The sequence below is a fragment of the Actinia tenebrosa genome, unplaced genomic scaffold (genome assembly GCF_029948245.1).
Source record: "Actinia tenebrosa isolate PJP-AT-01 unplaced genomic scaffold, QUT_ActTen_1.0 PGA_scaffold17__23_contigs__length_9995812, whole genome shotgun sequence".
Lineage (NCBI taxonomy): Eukaryota > Metazoa > Cnidaria > Anthozoa > Actiniaria > Actiniidae > Actinia > Actinia tenebrosa.
In genome coordinates, this window is record NW_028292577.1 from 9,230,043 (window position 1) to 9,246,023 (window position 15,981).

Consider the following 15,981-nt stretch of genomic DNA (forward strand, 5'->3'; position numbering starts at 1 on the left):
AATATCCCGCGACTTCAATATTATTGTCGCTTTTAGAAAGAAGAAAGACTTTAGCGATGACCTGGCAAATGTTTGTTTTATCTGCTGGCGTGGCGTGGGCTTCCTGTGTTTATCACTTCGTAAGGACCTCCTAGGGAGACGAGAGAGGTCGACTTGCGGCAAGTCTACCGAATCGGAATCGAAAGAAGTATGCATGAAATTGTAGAAAATCGCTCTCAAGGGCGGATCCAGCCAAAATTTTAGGGGGGGGGGCTGATTGAGTTCAGGAGGGGGCTAATCGAGTTTCTTCCGTCAACAACACAACAAAACAATAAGAAATGCATCTAATTCTTCAGTTGTTTTTTTCTGCTAAAGGGGGGGGGGGGGCTTCAGTACCTCTTTGCTTCCCCCCCCCCCCCCTTCCTGGATCCTCCCTTGCTCCTAATGTATAAGCTAAAGCACAAGCCAAGAAAAAGGAAACCTTCCGATTCCAACACCCTTCTGACTTCACGCAACATTGTCTCCTTTTATTGTAATGACGTAAGTCAAAATGTTTTCTCCCACTAACGACAGAACTAGATCAATTATTTTCTTATTCACAATAAGTTCCCTCCACTACATTAGGAATCATTTATTATGTAACTGATAATATCCATTAAAATATTTGAGATAAAAAAAAAACGCGTGTTGATTGGCTGGCTAACGTGTTTGAATCTGAAGAAAGAGAAAAGCTTAGCCCGCGTAGCGGCGCTTTGGGGAGGGCCGGGGAAGCGCCACTACGCAGGCTAAGAAAAACTTACACACAACCATATACAAAATAAATATATTCTGTATTTATTTTGGCTCTGTATTGTGATATAAAAATTCTGTGGAGAATGTAAAGCACTTGATGAGCAAGGGTAACACTCTCCCTCACCTCTTAGGTTTCGGATTCGATTTCAAGACGAGTATCACATGTGAGTAGAGTTTGCTAGGTCTCCCTTCATTCGGAGATTTTTCTTCCTCCCCTGCAAAACCTAACGAGCTAAATTCCAATTTGATCTATTAGCCGTGCCCTGATTTTTACCATACCAGCCAATAAAATGAGTTGAAGCTGTGAGTCCTGTCCATAGTAAGGAACAGTGCTCTACACTAGTCTCCTGCGCAGCCGCTATTAGTGCCGTCACGCAACGCTAGCGTTGCGCGTTGCGCGACGATACTAAAAACGGCTTCGTTTATATAAGTATCGCAGTACGGAGGCGCGAGCAAGCGTTTAAAAAATGGTAGCTCTTCAGCTAACAGCTGGTCTTCGAAGCGATGATTGCATAACATCTGGGAGACTTCACGGGATCAAACATGGCTACTATTCTAGCATTGGTCATACCCTATAAAACAGAAATTGTTTAAAAATCAAATTAGAGACAGCAAGACCGTCGCTAGACCGTCGTCACTAATACCCCAGCATCTTGAGACTACTATTTAACATCATATATAGAGTACAACACATGGAACCAATTGCATCAAAAAGGGTGAATCTAGGGGGTGGGGGGCAAAGGGGGGCTGAAGCTCCTCCCACCCCCCCTTCAGCAGAAAAAACAAACAAAAAAAACTGAAGAATTAGATGCTTTTTCATCGTTTTCCGTCGCGTTGACGGAAGAAACTCAATTAGCCCCCCCTAAAATTTTGGCTGGATCCGCCCTTGATCAAAATAGTCAAGTTTATAAATTATATATACCTTTTCGTGTAGATAACATAGTCGGTCCATCAGAAACACACTTTCAATACAAGGTGCAATGCAAGCCCGCAGCTGGTGAAGAAGGAAAAACAAAAATATGGATTGTTTCCGGACTGTTTAAGAAATAGAAAACGCCGGCGCGCGTGCTATGTGCAGTCGTGTTTGGGGAAGCACGACGCGTAGCTCATGTTCTGCCAATCCGTAAGTGCTTTATAACTTTACACAGCACAGTTAGCAAGTTTTTTATTTCTTTAATAAAATACAAATTAGTAACCAACATATCTTCTGTTTCATTTTTATCTATATCTCAAGAAATTTTGAGTCGTGGTTGCACCCCAAGACTATATTTGAGAACAGTTTTTATAAGCTTACCTGATGAAACGCCCTTATTTCACGTTCCCTGTCTTGAAATCTTCTATAATATGCCTGTATTTCTTCATCTGAAATCTGTGGAACATAAATGGGATCTTTAAAATCCATGAGAGATTCCTGATACAAATCAAAGCGCCAGGGATGACGGAGATCCATATTTTAAACAAATGCTTCTTACCATTTTGTTTTCCAGGCCAAGCCTCTTAAAACTTTTATGGATGTATTCTGTAAACGTTTTGCACTTCGCTCCAATTCTTCCAACATGCATTCCTCTGATAACGTAAAAACAATATGAGAGAAATATTTTTGATTTTTTTTTTTTTTTTTTCGGCTTTAGAATTTACCTAAAGCAAGCACGAGGGAATCAAGGCTGGCGTAGCGGTAGTGCACTCGCCTCCTACCTCTGGCCATGTGGTATCAGGTTTGATTCAAGGCATCACATGTGAGAGGAGTTCGTTTCCTGCATCTAATCGAGGATGTTTCTCCGGGTTCTCAACTTTTTCTCCCTCTGCAAAACCTAAGCAGCTAAATTCCAATTCTATCTGTGAGTTACCTGTGCTCGGACTTTGATCGGCCCAGATATTGTTTCAGGATTTGATCTGTGAGTTTTGTAGTCATGCCCTGACTTTGATCCCTGCTTTGATCAGCCCAGAGGTTTTTTCTCGGGGCATCAATAAAATTTGAATGTTATTTGGGGGCATTTTCATTGAACAAACCATAAAATCGTGAATTGTAATTGGTTCTGCGGATTTGGTCTATCAACGTGCCTTTAACTTTGGACTCATTTGAAATCTGCTATGAAGAATTAAACTTACGTTGTATCTAAGCCTAATTTCTCCTTGAGTATAACCTACAAAACGATAAAAAATACATATTCTGAGTAATTCACACAAGATTGAAAAACTTAAACTTAACACGCTCAATGTTGATCCATTAATCGTTTACCGTGCCAGGACTTTGATCAGCCCAGAGGTTGTATTATCAAGGTATCAATGAAATTGATGTTGGTTTACTTGATCTCGTTTAAAATATGCCAATTTAACCTGCAGTACTGCATGATAGAATGTACTTGGTGCTGGTATGTTCCAGTTTTCTATCATAATTTATTTAGAATGTCATATCTTACCTGCAGTACCGCACGATAGAATATACTTGGTGCTGGTATCTGAAATTATGAAAAACTGTCTTTTTATATGTCAAATAGACTCGATTCTCTATTCTTACAGCAATGGTAATGGAATTCCCTAATACATGTACTTAGAAGGGAATTTAAAAGCATTGTCTGAAAAAGGTCTTGAATGATTACCTTGCATTCTGAAGCAATCCTATCTGCTGCCTGCAAACACATTAAATTTTTATCATTTACATTTAGTTTTCTGATATAAAAATAATCATTGAAGTCAAGTGACAAGTAAACGTTTTAGGATGGATTGGAGAAATTGAAGACAAAAAGGTGGTGTTACATACTGTAAGACGATTTCCAATGACAACTTTTTGCTATAGTGTAACATGGTGCGCAGTTAAGATTTTAAACTTTATTTTCTTGCTGCAACATGTTGCAGGTTTTTGAATGACTTTCAAAGCTCACAACATTGTTGCTATCAATTTGTGTTGTCATGCACGCCATGTTATAGAAGGTCAACTTTTAGCGCAACAATGTAGGGGAGACATAATTTTAATAAGAATGCATTACATATCTACATGTACTGTACCTGTTGTGCTACCATGGTAGCATTCCTGCTGACCCTAAAGTTTTGCTGTTTTAGAAAATCACTCAAGGGGAAGCCATGTTCAGCTTCAAGGCCTGACAATACAAAATAAAAACAAAGTATGATCTTGGTCAGCCTATTCCTTCCCTTTTAATTTTACTCCCAATTAATCTAATCAAACTACCTACCTTCACAAGACTGCATGTTTTCTTCCATTTCAATTGGTGTTTCAGAGTCTGTAGGCTGTGACAGTAAATGGTAGCAGCAACCAACTAGACAGAGAGCTTTCACAACTGAGTCTTTGATAAAAATATTGATAGCTGTTGGAGCCAGGTCACCACAAGTATGCAAACCAACTAAAATAATCCCTTTATTTATGTCATTACAAATACTGGTATTTTTCTTCTCAAACAAAGCCTCAAGGTTCTGATATATCTGTGCACTGCTACTAACATGTGCTGTGACAGGAAGGTATGAATCGTGTTTTGAAGTTTCAATAGTTTTCAAACATGATTTCTGAACATCTTTATCAGGGATGTCATCCTTTCCAGGTAAAACAGTGTTCTGAATATTCCCATCTTCACAGTGACCTATTGAAATTTTTTTTGAAGAAGAATACGGATGCATATCATTTGATGATGATGATGAATTGTCTACAGTTGAAGAGCTTTCCCATGATTCCGGAACATGGTCACTTCCAAGTGAAACTGCACCTAGACTTGTATCATTTGAATGATCGACAACAAATTGACTGCAAGATTCTTTAGTCCTACTATAAGAATTCTCTTGATTTTGGCTTCTTTTGAGCAGAGAATGCCACACTTTTAAGGTCTTTTCGTTCCTTTTTTCAGCATTCAACGTGTTTGATTCTCTTGAGTCTATACCCAACACAGGTATCCCATGTTTCAATGCTAAGTATTGGCTGAGATAGCCTTTACCGCTACCCAGGTCAACAACCTGGCAAGAAGAAAAATGTTACTATCAAAAAATCCTTTATAAAAGAACTGTTGTAGATCTTGCTTTATGATTGGATGAAGGTCGGTGCATTATGAGAGCACAGAGCATGATTGCACGCTTTCTATTTTATCATTCAATAACCAAAATAATGGCTGCTCTAATTTTTATTTTAAAAAAGGAATAAAAGCATGTTTGCTGTGTTGTGTACAATTAAAATATTATAGCACTTGGGGATTGGGAAAAACACTTATTTGAGAAGTATTAAGACTAGCACTCTGTTAGCAATTCTTGCTTCTCCTAACGCTTCTCTCATGTTCTGCATATGCCGATGGTGTCAGCACTGTGCTCCGTTCACCAATAAAGCACAGTTTTCAACTAATCAGCATGTGCGTACTATCCCAATTATATAATAACCTTGCATAAAGCCAAACACATGTTTTCTATTTTTCAAAAGATTTTTTGTCATCCCTCCCCCTCCACGTCATGATCATGACCACCCACCGGCATGACAGCTAATGATCTGACAAATCTTTAGTCATTCTATTTTTTGTCACTAGATACCTTATCAACTTTAGTCCTCTGAACAAGATCATGCACGGCTTGAGACATGACATCAACTTCGTAAGCTTTCTTTGGACTCATCATGAATGAAGACAAAGCTGACGCATGTTTCCCCACAATATCAAGTCCTCTCTTAAAATATTGTCCTTCTTGTACGTGAGGAAAACTCCTCAAATGAACACTTCTTACACGAGAAAGAAGATCTACCAAGTTGCTGCATTGCTTTAAAACACCAGAAGAACAGCCTTCGGGATTTTCCATTCCTTGAAGAAACAGAGAAGGTAAGGAAGCGACCTCTTCTACTGAAAGTTTATCCAAATCATCTCGTATTCCTTTGGGTAAACATGTATTCCATAGATCTTTAGTGAAGAAGTCTACATTGTGAGCGTTTATGATATTCTCATTCTCTACGAGGAAGTCCTTGATGCGAGATAAATCTGACTTAAGACGAGAAGCAAAACTTTCCTCCACGTCCGCCATGTTGGTAATCCCCACCACAGGAAACCCAACCATACACCACAGGAATCCCAATACAGAGTCTATACTCATTTTAAAACCTACACAAAAAACATGGCGCTACCCTTCTCCAAGACGGGCCATATTCCGATAGTAGATTTTACTGCTTTTAGTATCTCTAACAAACAAAGGCCTCCTGTTGATGATGCTGCAGTGCAAAAGCTAGCTGAGGAGATTCACTCAGCGTTCAGTACTGTTGGATTTGTCTATCTAACCAACCATGGGATCTCTCAGACTGAGGTATAAATAACCTCTAAACTCTTAGAAGACTGATCATTTTTAACATTTATTAATTTTCCTTGTTATTGATGATTGGTTTTACAGTGAGGGACTCTTGAACCGTGAATATTTTGATATTTTTGTCGCTTTTTTAAAATGTCTACTGTAAAGCATCGCTTGAGCCAATCGAGAAAAAAAATTATATTTTTGAACACTCGAGTCATGTTCACGGATCGAGTGTCCTCAGACGTGTCCTCATGTGAATTGCATAATTATTAAATGAATAATGTGTATGATTTTAGCTTAGTTTTTGAAAAAGAATTTAATTCATCTAAGGGGGTCACGAAATAATTTTAAAATGAATTTCAAGATAAGCAGCTTAATGAAGCTGAACTTTTCTGGTTTAGGTAGATAATGTGCTCCAAACGACTGATAAATTTTTTGGACAAAGCAAAGAAATAAAGTCAAAATACCAAAAAGGAAAAGGTTCATCACCAGATGGATGGGACGAGCTAGAACGAGAACAGTAAGCTTATGTATCTGTTATTCTTGGGGTGCAACCACATGACTCCAAATCCCTTGAGATATAAAGAACGATGAAACAGCCACCATGTTGGTTGATCTAACAAGAAATGCTAATGAGGAATGCTTTGTCAACAACTTGCAAGCTACATAAGTCTTATGATGACATAAGACTTAGTATAGGAAATCGCACAATCTCGAGTACAATTTGGAAATTAATAGACACGAGTAATGTTCTGAAAGTTCTTGTAATTGCACGAGCCTTTAGGCGAGTGCAATTAAAGAATTTTCAAAACATTACGAGTGTCTATTAATTCCAAATTGTACGAGAAGATCGTGCGATTTAATTTTTTGTTTATAGTTCACTCAACAAAATTTCAGTAAAAAATGCGAAGCGACGCCGTTCATCTTTGTCTATTTGGCGGCCGATTTTCAGCTCATCGCTCAACTGAAATGCATAAAAAATATTAGTTCTTACGGCTTAAAATTTTATTTATATGTTTTTTAAGTACAAAATGATAGAAAATAATTGTTTTGAAATTGTTTTGTCCGTGTTGCCATAGCGACTTAATTCGGTACTCCTACGGAGTACAATTAACGCTATAATTGTACTCCTCTCGACCAATCAGAGTCGGGTAATTTTGTTGAGTGTACTATAATGTATGAAATAACATGCACCACACAAATCATGTAAATCAAATTTTCCTCGTACTTACAGAGGTTTTGGCCATAAGGCTGTGTTCATAATGTATGGCAGGAGGTGGCAGGTGAAATTTAAACGGGGTCGGAAAAGTTTTTACCAGTAAAATGGGGATGGGGTTGATATTTTTTTTCAGAGAATTGGGGGATGCAACATTTTTAGAAGAATTAAGCTACAAGAGATTGCTGGGGATAGTTATTTTTTATCATTGTGATTTAGCTCAGGTACAAACGAAATATTATAAGGTGTTTGTACTGAAGATAGACCACAATATGCACGATGTTTGCTATCTCAGTAAAGGTGTATTCTCTACTTTTGCATATCCATAATACTTTGTGGCTTTGGGGGGTAACTAGAGGAAAGAACAGCACTTACTGTGCTGAAGACTGATCAGACAACATTGAAAATACCTTGTTTGATGTCGAAATATAAAATGAAACAGTTATATAGAAGATAGAAAGAGAAATAATAAAATATTGATCAGTCTAAGGAGTTTGAAGTAAATTTTAAACATTTCTTTGTATGCGTAAGCCAATTTATTTTCTGTATAAACGCCAAACTTTTTGATGTTCTGAACACGCAAAATTAACTTAGACTGAATTACTGATGATTGAATCAATCCCTATTAATAGCTTATGCTTGTCCCATCACCAACAGAACCAACCTCAACAGGCCACCAGACCTGAAGGAATCATTTGATGTTGGAGCAGTGTATAATGAAAACTTTGTAAGTTTTCCATGCATATCATGAATTATCTTACTTTGTAACATAGATTTGGTAGCCAACCTATGTCCATGCACTACATTATGACAAAGACTCTGTATGTATGGCCAGAGGTCAACTTCTTTGATATTTTTTCTGTAATCTTGAAAAGCATATTTTAAATTCTGGCCCCTTTCTCTAAAACTTCTAACAGGACCACTAATTAAGGATGTGATCAAATAATTGCCATTATTCACAAATTAGGTAAAGGGTTTATATCGTGTACACTTTGTAAAATGGCAGATATTAGAATTACAATTAGCATGTGTGCATCCGGTCCAGCATGCACACAGGCTAACTTACATTCAGTCCCTATTGCCTTCAAACAATAATTGCTGTATTTTTTATTGTATTGACCCAAATGCCTCAACTTGAAACAATAATTGTTTAAAGGCAATAGAGTGTAAACTCTAATATTTGCTATTCTTAAATGGTTTATATGCGTCTTAGTCATTTCATGATTGTTTTAATACTTATTTCAAAATTTATTTATAAGAACTGGCCCAGTGATGATGTGGTTCCTAACTTTAAGTCTACTATCAAGAACTTCTATGAACACCTTAGCGATCTTGGATTCAGGGTATTGTCTGCAATAGCTATTGGACTGAATTTGGTAGGTTGGCCAATCTTTTTCTGAAAATCTTTCCACAGACAGACAGACAGAGACAGACAGACAGACAGACAGACTTTTTTATTCAGTATCAAATATTGAATATATACATAGACATCATTTTACCCGAATAAATGTATGAAGGCTATAGAGTGCAAACAATATAACCGCGAAACTTTAGTAATACTAAATAGCACAATTTCATGCAAATTCCATTGTTTTCTATTGTTTAATTAGCACTATTTTGTACTATTTAGTAAGTAGTGTTTCACGGATTAATTGTTTGCACTCTAATTGTTGATTTATAGTAATTTCTATTATGTTATAATAAATTCGCCTACTTAACCTATCTAGTATAGTTCCACAAGTATGTGTGTGTGTGCATGTATTGGGGGGGGGGGGGGGGGGGGGAGGGGGAGGGTAAAGGGGGAGGGGGGGGGGTCTTAAACAGTACATGTTATCTAAACATAATGAAAAAGCAAGGGAAATCCATTCAAAAGATTGTGGCAAAATTAATGTTTATGAATGCTTTGTTGCTTATATATCTCTTCATTATTACTGCATTCATTATATTTCATTTTAAATTACTACAAAAACTCCAATGTAAATTATGTTCTCGTTGTCATTTTCTAAAAAGAATAAAAAACCATGACAATAGAGGCTATTTGCTATATCAGTGGTTGAAGGCAATATGTCAACTCTAACGATTTGGATAAATAAACATAAATATAAAAAACTTCAAAACATTATCAATGCCTTGAAACAACTTTTGGTTGATCTAAGTAAACGCACAACTAACTCACAGATCAAACAAACATGGATATTATGCAGAACTACCAAATCTCCCCCCCACTCCATTCCAGCTTTTTTACTTTTCTGAAACTATGATTTAACTAATCAAATTTCTATCAGGATCCAGATGTTTTTGAGCAATACTTTAGAAATCTTGGTACAGAAGCAGGAGGAGTTCAGCTTCGGTTTAATTACTATCCCAAGGTATCTGATATTGAACTGAAGCCTGGTCAGATTAGATGTGGTGAACACACTGATTATGGAGTCATTACTCTTCTCATACAAGATGATGCAGGTGGCCTTGAGGTAAGAAGCCCATCAGTGTTCCATTCCTTCCTCTATTCCTTCTTTCTTCCTTTCTTTCTTTCCTTCCTTGCTTCCTTGCTTGCTTGCTTCCTTCCTTCCTCTATTCCTTCTTCCTTGCTTCCTTGCTTCCTTGCTTCCTTGCTTCCTTGCTTGCTTGCTTGCTTCCTTCCTTCCTTCCTTCCTTCCTTCCTTCCTTCCTTCCTTCCTCTATTCCTCTATTCCTTCTTTCTTTCTTCCTTCCTTTCTTTCCTTCCTTGCTTCCTTGCTTCCTTGCTTCCTTGCTTCCTTGCTTCCTTGCTTCCTTGCTTCCTTGCTTCCTTGCTTCCTTGCTTCCTTGCTTCCTTGCTTCCTTGCTTCCTTCCTTGCTTCCTTCCTTCCTCTATTCCTTCTTCCTTCCTTGCTTCCTTGCTTCCTTGCTTCCTTGCTTCCTTGCTTCCTTGCTTCCTTGCTTCCTTGCTTCCTTGCTTCCTTGCTTCCTTGCTTCCTTGCTTCCTTCCTTCCTTCCTCCCTTCCTCTCTCCCTTCCTTCCCCCTTTCTTTCTCTATCTTTTCTTTAACCAGTGAGTTATTTATTACTATCCTAGGTTGGTACAGTGGATGGTCAATTTGTTCCTGCCACACCCATCCCAGGAACAATACTTGTAAATGTTTCAGACCTTATGCAGCGCTGCACATCTGACAGACTGAAATCAACCGTAAGTACAATAACTTTTATCTTAATTGGGGATTCTCTTATATGGAATGATCAGGAATCAGAGGACTCATTGATATCCATAAGGTGTACCTGATCTTGATCACTATCAATAAGTACAGTATCAATTCAGAGTTGAAATCTAGATTTCTTCTCCTTCAAGAAATTGTTAGGAAATGTTGTATTTGGTCTGGCATGGAAATAATGCATATTATCATTTTATAATGCATATGGAACTTTTTAAAAATTGGGTTTCCTATGCAATTTTTGCTGTAGAGGCCCTAGAATCATTAACCCCTTTGTGGTTTGGATTATATGTCTATTCATTGAAGGAGTGAGTGAAAAATATAAAGTCATTGGTAAAAACACAGGGAAATCTCAGGAAATTGCATGTAACCAGGAAAGTTGGGCCATATAATTGAAATGCTTGGCTGCGGCACTAGTTTTTGCAAAGTTACTAGCATCACTCATCTTCTTCTCTTTAATACCTCTAAAAGATAGCAAAGCTAGTAACAATAATCCACTATATAATGTTTTAGCCACATCGAGTGCTTGTCCCAGACGAGGAAATCAAGAGATGTAAGCCCCGCCGTTCTGTTGCTTTTTTCTTTGATCCTGACCAAGAAACTACCATAACATGTTTGGATGGAACTGAGAAATACCCTCCTGTCAAATCAGGGAAGTATATCAAGAACATGCTCAAAAACACCTATAAATACTAATATGGATTTTTTAAACAATAAAATCAACGAGGAACTCAAGAGATATAGCACCCTGCCGTTCTGTTGCATTTTTCTTTGATCCTGAGTAAGAAACTACCATAACATGTTTGGATGGAACTGAGAAATACCCTCCTGTCAAATCAGGGAAGTATATCAAGAATATGCTCAAAAACACCTATAAATACTAATATGGATTTTTTAAACAATGAAAATAATAAATTTGATCATCTATGTAGCGCCATTTCTACTAACATGGATATATTCAAAGGCGGTTAAAAATATAGTTGTGAATTTCAGATTGCTTTTTATGGAATTAAGAAACATAAGTCCTTTTTACTTTTAATCTATAGAAAGGTAAATCCTGGTCCTAATGGAGAACCTTGGAGAAATTCCATGTTGGTGATTCTATTTTATTAATCCCAGTGACCTAAATCCTGGTCCTAGTGATGAACCCTGGAGAATCCCATATTGGTACTTCTATTTCCCATTTCCAGTGACCTGAATCCTGGTCCTAGTGATGAACCCTGGGGAATTCCATATTGGTATTTCTATTTCCCATTTCCAGTGACCTAAATCTTATTCTAATTTCCCATGCATTTCCATTCGACTTATATCCATTTATTTTATCAGCGCAAGAATTGGACAATCTTCGTTGCTTTTAGTACTTCATTTATATAACCATCACAACTATTGTTCAAATATTTATTTCGACTTACAAGAGAAAAAGGGCTTTGTGTTTTTCCTCGAGTGTCTTGTAGTGATCAAATCTCATTAGACTTTTCAAAAATAGTCACGTTTGGTAAATAGGTAAATAGCTCATTTTCTATGAATAATGTATGAAACCACCTGTGGAAACCATGAACCAATGGTATTTAAGAGAGATCTTTCGATATTTACCTGAAGAATTTGAAGATAGTATTGCTAGCAGTAACACGTGTACTTACGGAGATAAACGGTGTTGTTTTAGACTATGAAAACTGCAATTTTTTTCGTACTTCTTTTGGCGTTTGTCAACGTCCAAGCAAAAAAGAAAAAGCAAAAACACGATGCTGTTCCAAAAGACAATATGTTCACAGGATTTCGCGTTCCTCTCTTCGCTATGCGCTTCCCTGTATTCGGAGGTGAGGCACTGACAAGACAAGACAATGTAAAGCCATCTGAACTTACATTTAACGATGGAAAAGATGCAAAACTGAAGACCAAAACAAAAACGTTTAACTCAACGCACGGCCCATACAAGACCTACACTATTACCTCAGTGACTACTTCTGGGAACAAAACAAATCCTCAGGTGTTTGAGAAGGTTATCAAATCGGTAACAACGATGGCCAAGAATGGGACAGGAAAGAATATCACACTGCCACAAATCAAGGAGACTCAATTTAGTATCTTCAGGCCGTTTAGCGTATTTGGTGGATTCAAAGGTTTCAATGATGACTCTAGTAAGGTAAGATATTAATTCACACACTTGCAATTCTTGTTGTCATGAGAGTAACTTCACTGTATAATGCGTCTCTAACAACGTTATATTATTATTGGTAGTGGTAGTAGTGTTCAAAACCTTTTCAAAGCACGGGGTTAGTTTTTTTATTCGCAAAAATGCCCAAAATTCGCAAAACAAAAATTTCATTTTTATTAGTAACTGGAGTTTAATAGTTCACTTCATTTATCTTTCGTCATCCAGCTTCGTACCTCTCAGGACCTCTCATTGTTTTTAAAATTCACCAGAGAGAGTTAGAAAGAAAGATCCGGTACCTGTTGGTCTACTCTACCATGAGCTATGTATTTCTTTGAATTTTTCCAAATGGGCTTTTAAGCCTGGAATATTTTTATATTCAGTTTTTCCTGCCGCTTGGAACCTCCCATAATTTTTAAAATTCACCAGAGAAAGCAACTAACAATGCTCTGGTACCTGCCAGTCCACCGAACTGTGAGCTATTTTTTTGACTTTATCTAATGGCTTTTAAGCACTTAAACTTCGAGTTAATGGACATAATGATTTGACCTTTGTCTCTTTTTTCTCCATTGCATCACTCCATTGACTTGCTCACTAGACCAATGGCGTGTGGTCATTTTTTAAAACCACTTTTCAATATAGAATTCAAAAGTCACATTTGTTTAAGTTATTTATTTTTTATTTGATTTTGTTATGTAACAGCTTTTATAGCGAGAGGAAATTCCTAGAAAACATAAGGTACTGAGTGACGGCACGTACACGTTAAGACATGCCGTAACACTGAAATGACTTTCCATGAGAATGGTTATCGTAATGGAGTGGGAAACATACGGTACTGACTTACAGCACGTACATGGTACGACATGCCGTAACATTGAAATTGCTTTTTATGGTCTTTCCAGCAACTCATCCAATCACAACGTGTAGTTATGGCTACAATAAGATGCGGTACGCCGGTTGCGAATAATTCGGCGTATCGTTGCTTACAAAAACTGCTCTAACTTTTCTTCTCTTGTTGATTGTTGTCCTAGGAATGTTCAGACAAAAAGCCCTGCGCGGCAGAGCAATTCTGTGATAACTTTTTTGGAGTTTGTAAGAAACAAGTAGGCAAAGGACAAGCATGCTCACAGAAAGATCAATGCTCCAAGAAATCAGGAGACCTGCAGTGCACGTGGGGAAAGTGTATCGTGAACTCTGATGTTGGTGGCTTGGGTAAGTAGCATATTATAGGGGAATCAAGGGTCGCGTAGCGGTAGTGTACTCGCCTATCACCTCTGACTAGGTCTCGGATTTGATTTCTCAGTAGACTCAACATCACATGAGAGTAGAGATTGTTAGGTCTCTCCCTTGATTCGAGGGTTTTTCTCCTGGGTCTAAATTGGGTTTGATTCCTGTACTCAGCATCACATGTTAGTAGAGTTTGTTAGGTCTCTCCCTTGATTCAATGGTTTTTCTCTGGATTCTCCGGTTTTCCTCCCTCCCAGAAACAATCCCAGTATACTCAGCTAAGGAACATTCAAATGACGTCAAGTTAGTAGAATTCAGCAATAGAACATGTGCATGTTACGTCATAGCCACCATCTTGGTTGACGATAACAAAGCATTTCTCATTAGCTTCTCTCGTTAGATCGACCAAGATGGCGGCTGTTTCATTGTTATTCCTATCTCAAGGGATTTTGAGTTACGTGGTTGCACACACTCTATAGACCCCTTGCATCCGACATCAAAGCAGCGCAATTTGGAAGCAAACAAAAGAATGTCAATATAATGAGAATTGGAAACCTATTGTAATGTCCTCCAAATTGAGCTGTATTCCGACGTACAAGGGGCCTATAGAATTCTTTACGTTGAGCGTAATGTTTCCCCATTTCAAACCACCAATCATTCCCTAGAGTATTATTTCTTTGTTTAACGGTTGTGCACGAGAAGAATATGGATACGACTCAAACGAAGAATCTTCATTCTCAGGGGAAATGACAGGTTGTCTGAGATGGGAAACTACCGCATTATCCCCAAGTTAAAGAAGTCTATCATATTCTCGAACTTATTTTAACACACTATGTAATATTTAAGGAACGTTCTGCGATGACCACAAAGATTGCCATTCTAGTGCAGGACAAGAGGCTGGCTGCTTCCCTCAGAATGATATCAGTCGATATTCCAAGGTATGCATTGCAAAGCTACAAGAAGGAGTGACTTGTGGTAGAAAACGCCTGCTCGATGTGTTTGAGGACGAGAATGATGAAGACAGTCAGCTTTGTCAGGGCAGCTTGGTGTGTAGGACTGTGGGGTAAGTTTTGCTTCGTTTTTGTTTCTTTCCTGTTTTTAATCTTTTGCTTGTTTCGTTTTAGTTGGTTGGTATTTTGTTGTTGTTGTTGTTGTTGTTTTTGTTGCTTTTGTTTTGTTGTTGTTGTTTTTTTTGTTTTTTACTATCGTGTGTCGTGCTTGTTTGTGTGCTTGTTTGGTTTTTTTTTTTTTTTGTCGTTTGTGTGCGCTTTTGTTGTTGTTGGCATGTGTTTTGCTTGTTTTGTTTTGCTCAATTATGCACCATGGTTCTGTTGGATGAAAGGACCGAATCCATTGCTTTTATTTTCATATTACATGTCATTCCCTTACTGTAAATAATATTTGTTTTCTTTAACCTTTTCTTATTAAATCAAATGATTTTTTTCCTACTTTCTCTGGATAGTTTTTTCGGGCGCAAGATTTGTCAGAAGGCAGCCACTTCGTCGGTTTCTGATTATCACAGAGTTGTGACAAAGAAGAGCAAGCACCACAGACATCACAAACGACATTACTAATGTAACCTCGTCATGAAGAAAAGCTCAACACAAGCTATTCATTGTGCTCTCGTCTACAAGAACATCTTCTTATAGATTTAAATTTAATCTAGTTTAATGCAAATACCGCTAAGTATTACTAAGCAAAAATGACACTAATATTAGTACTAACAGCGACAAAATGCATGCGTGAGAAAAGGCGTACAAGTAACCTAAAATAGGTCAAACTTTTCGTGAATGTTACAGATTATTTCAAGTGCTGTGTGTTTTATGATTCTTAATAAAATTAAACGTGAAATATTTTGTTTCTTTTTCGGTGCGTCTTTGTGTTGGAACTAATGGTTAATCATGGCTGTAGGCTAATTGCAAAGGCAGCCTTGATCGTGCTGTATCAAAGGCTTCTTACTTTCCACTAATAATAAAAATGATGATGGTGGTGGTGAGGGTGAGGGTGAGGGTGAGGGTGAGGGTGAGGGTGAGGGTGAGGGTGAGGGTGAGGGTGAGGGTGAGGGTGATGATGATGATAATGATGATGATGTATACTTTACCTTATACGTTACCGTGTGCCGTACCCGTTTCACAGTTCCACATTTCCTAAGTTAGGGCAAACTAC

The 15,981-nt window shown here is 37.8% G+C and overlaps 3 protein-coding genes across 3 annotated transcripts; 2 read left to right on the forward strand and 1 right to left on the reverse strand.

Moving 5' to 3' along the window:
• Positions 1 to 797: 797 nt before the first annotated feature.
• LOC148910436 (putative methyltransferase-like protein 25) lies at positions 798 to 5,775 on the reverse strand. The gene is made up of 10 exons (XM_089031578.1): positions 5,293 to 5,775; positions 3,963 to 4,731; positions 3,778 to 3,869; positions 3,372 to 3,401; positions 3,192 to 3,230; positions 2,881 to 2,915; positions 2,244 to 2,337; positions 2,066 to 2,140; positions 1,694 to 1,765; positions 798 to 1,343 (listed from the first exon to the last, which is right to left on the reverse strand). Exons 1-10 carry the CDS (start codon positions 5,770 to 5,772, stop codon positions 1,254 to 1,256), a joined length of 1,776 nt encoding a protein of 591 aa, XP_088887704.1. The 5' UTR covers positions 5,773 to 5,775; the 3' UTR covers positions 798 to 1,253.
• Positions 5,776 to 5,859: 84 nt separating this feature from the next.
• On the forward strand, positions 5,860 to 11,171 carry LOC116307872 (uncharacterized). Its single transcript, XM_031718195.2, has 7 exons — positions 5,860 to 6,048; positions 6,435 to 6,553; positions 7,907 to 7,976; positions 8,509 to 8,625; positions 9,535 to 9,720; positions 10,304 to 10,414; positions 10,950 to 11,171. The coding sequence occupies exons 1-7, from the start codon at positions 5,863 to 5,865 to the stop codon at positions 11,130 to 11,132; spliced, it is 972 nt and encodes a 323-aa protein (XP_031574055.2). The 5' UTR covers positions 5,860 to 5,862; the 3' UTR covers positions 11,133 to 11,171.
• Positions 11,172 to 11,836: 665 nt separating this feature from the next.
• On the forward strand, positions 11,837 to 15,668 carry LOC116308183 (uncharacterized). The gene is made up of 4 exons (XM_031718571.2): positions 11,837 to 12,579; positions 13,620 to 13,800; positions 14,662 to 14,878; positions 15,278 to 15,668. Exons 1-4 carry the CDS (start codon positions 12,103 to 12,105, stop codon positions 15,387 to 15,389), a joined length of 987 nt encoding a protein of 328 aa, XP_031574431.1. The 5' UTR covers positions 11,837 to 12,102; the 3' UTR covers positions 15,390 to 15,668.
• Positions 15,669 to 15,981: the final 313 nt, after the last annotated feature.

What these genes read in the sequence shown, in the direction of transcription:
- LOC148910436 (XM_089031578.1), bottom strand. Translation starts at nt 5,772, where the DNA reads ATGGCGGACGTGGAGGAAAGTTTTGCTTCTCGTCTTAAGTCAGATTTA. An exon ending in TCTATCGTGCGGTACTGCAG is followed by an intron (nt 2,916 to 3,191) that starts GTAAGATATGAC and finishes ATCGTTTTGTAG; the next exon opens with GTTATACTCAAGGAGAAATT. An exon ending in AAATAAGGGCGTTTCATCAG is followed by an intron (nt 1,766 to 2,065) that starts GTAAGCTTATAA and finishes CTTCTTCACCAG; the next exon opens with CTGCGGGCTTGCATTGCACC.
- LOC116307872 (XM_031718195.2), top strand. Translation starts at nt 5,863, where the DNA reads ATGGCGCTACCCTTCTCCAAGACGGGCCATATTCCGATAGTAGATTTT. An exon ending in TAGCTATTGGACTGAATTTG is followed by an intron (nt 8,626 to 9,534) that starts GTAGGTTGGCCA and finishes AATTTCTATCAG; the next exon opens with GATCCAGATGTTTTTGAGCA. An exon ending in ATGATGCAGGTGGCCTTGAG is followed by an intron (nt 9,721 to 10,303) that starts GTAAGAAGCCCA and finishes TTACTATCCTAG; the next exon opens with GTTGGTACAGTGGATGGTCA.
- LOC116308183 (XM_031718571.2), top strand. Translation starts at nt 12,103, where the DNA reads ATGAAAACTGCAATTTTTTTCGTACTTCTTTTGGCGTTTGTCAACGTC. An exon ending in TCAATGATGACTCTAGTAAG is followed by an intron (nt 12,580 to 13,619) that starts GTAAGATATTAA and finishes TTGTTGTCCTAG; the next exon opens with GAATGTTCAGACAAAAAGCC. An exon ending in CTCTGATGTTGGTGGCTTGG is followed by an intron (nt 13,801 to 14,661) that starts GTAAGTAGCATA and finishes GTAATATTTAAG; the next exon opens with GAACGTTCTGCGATGACCAC.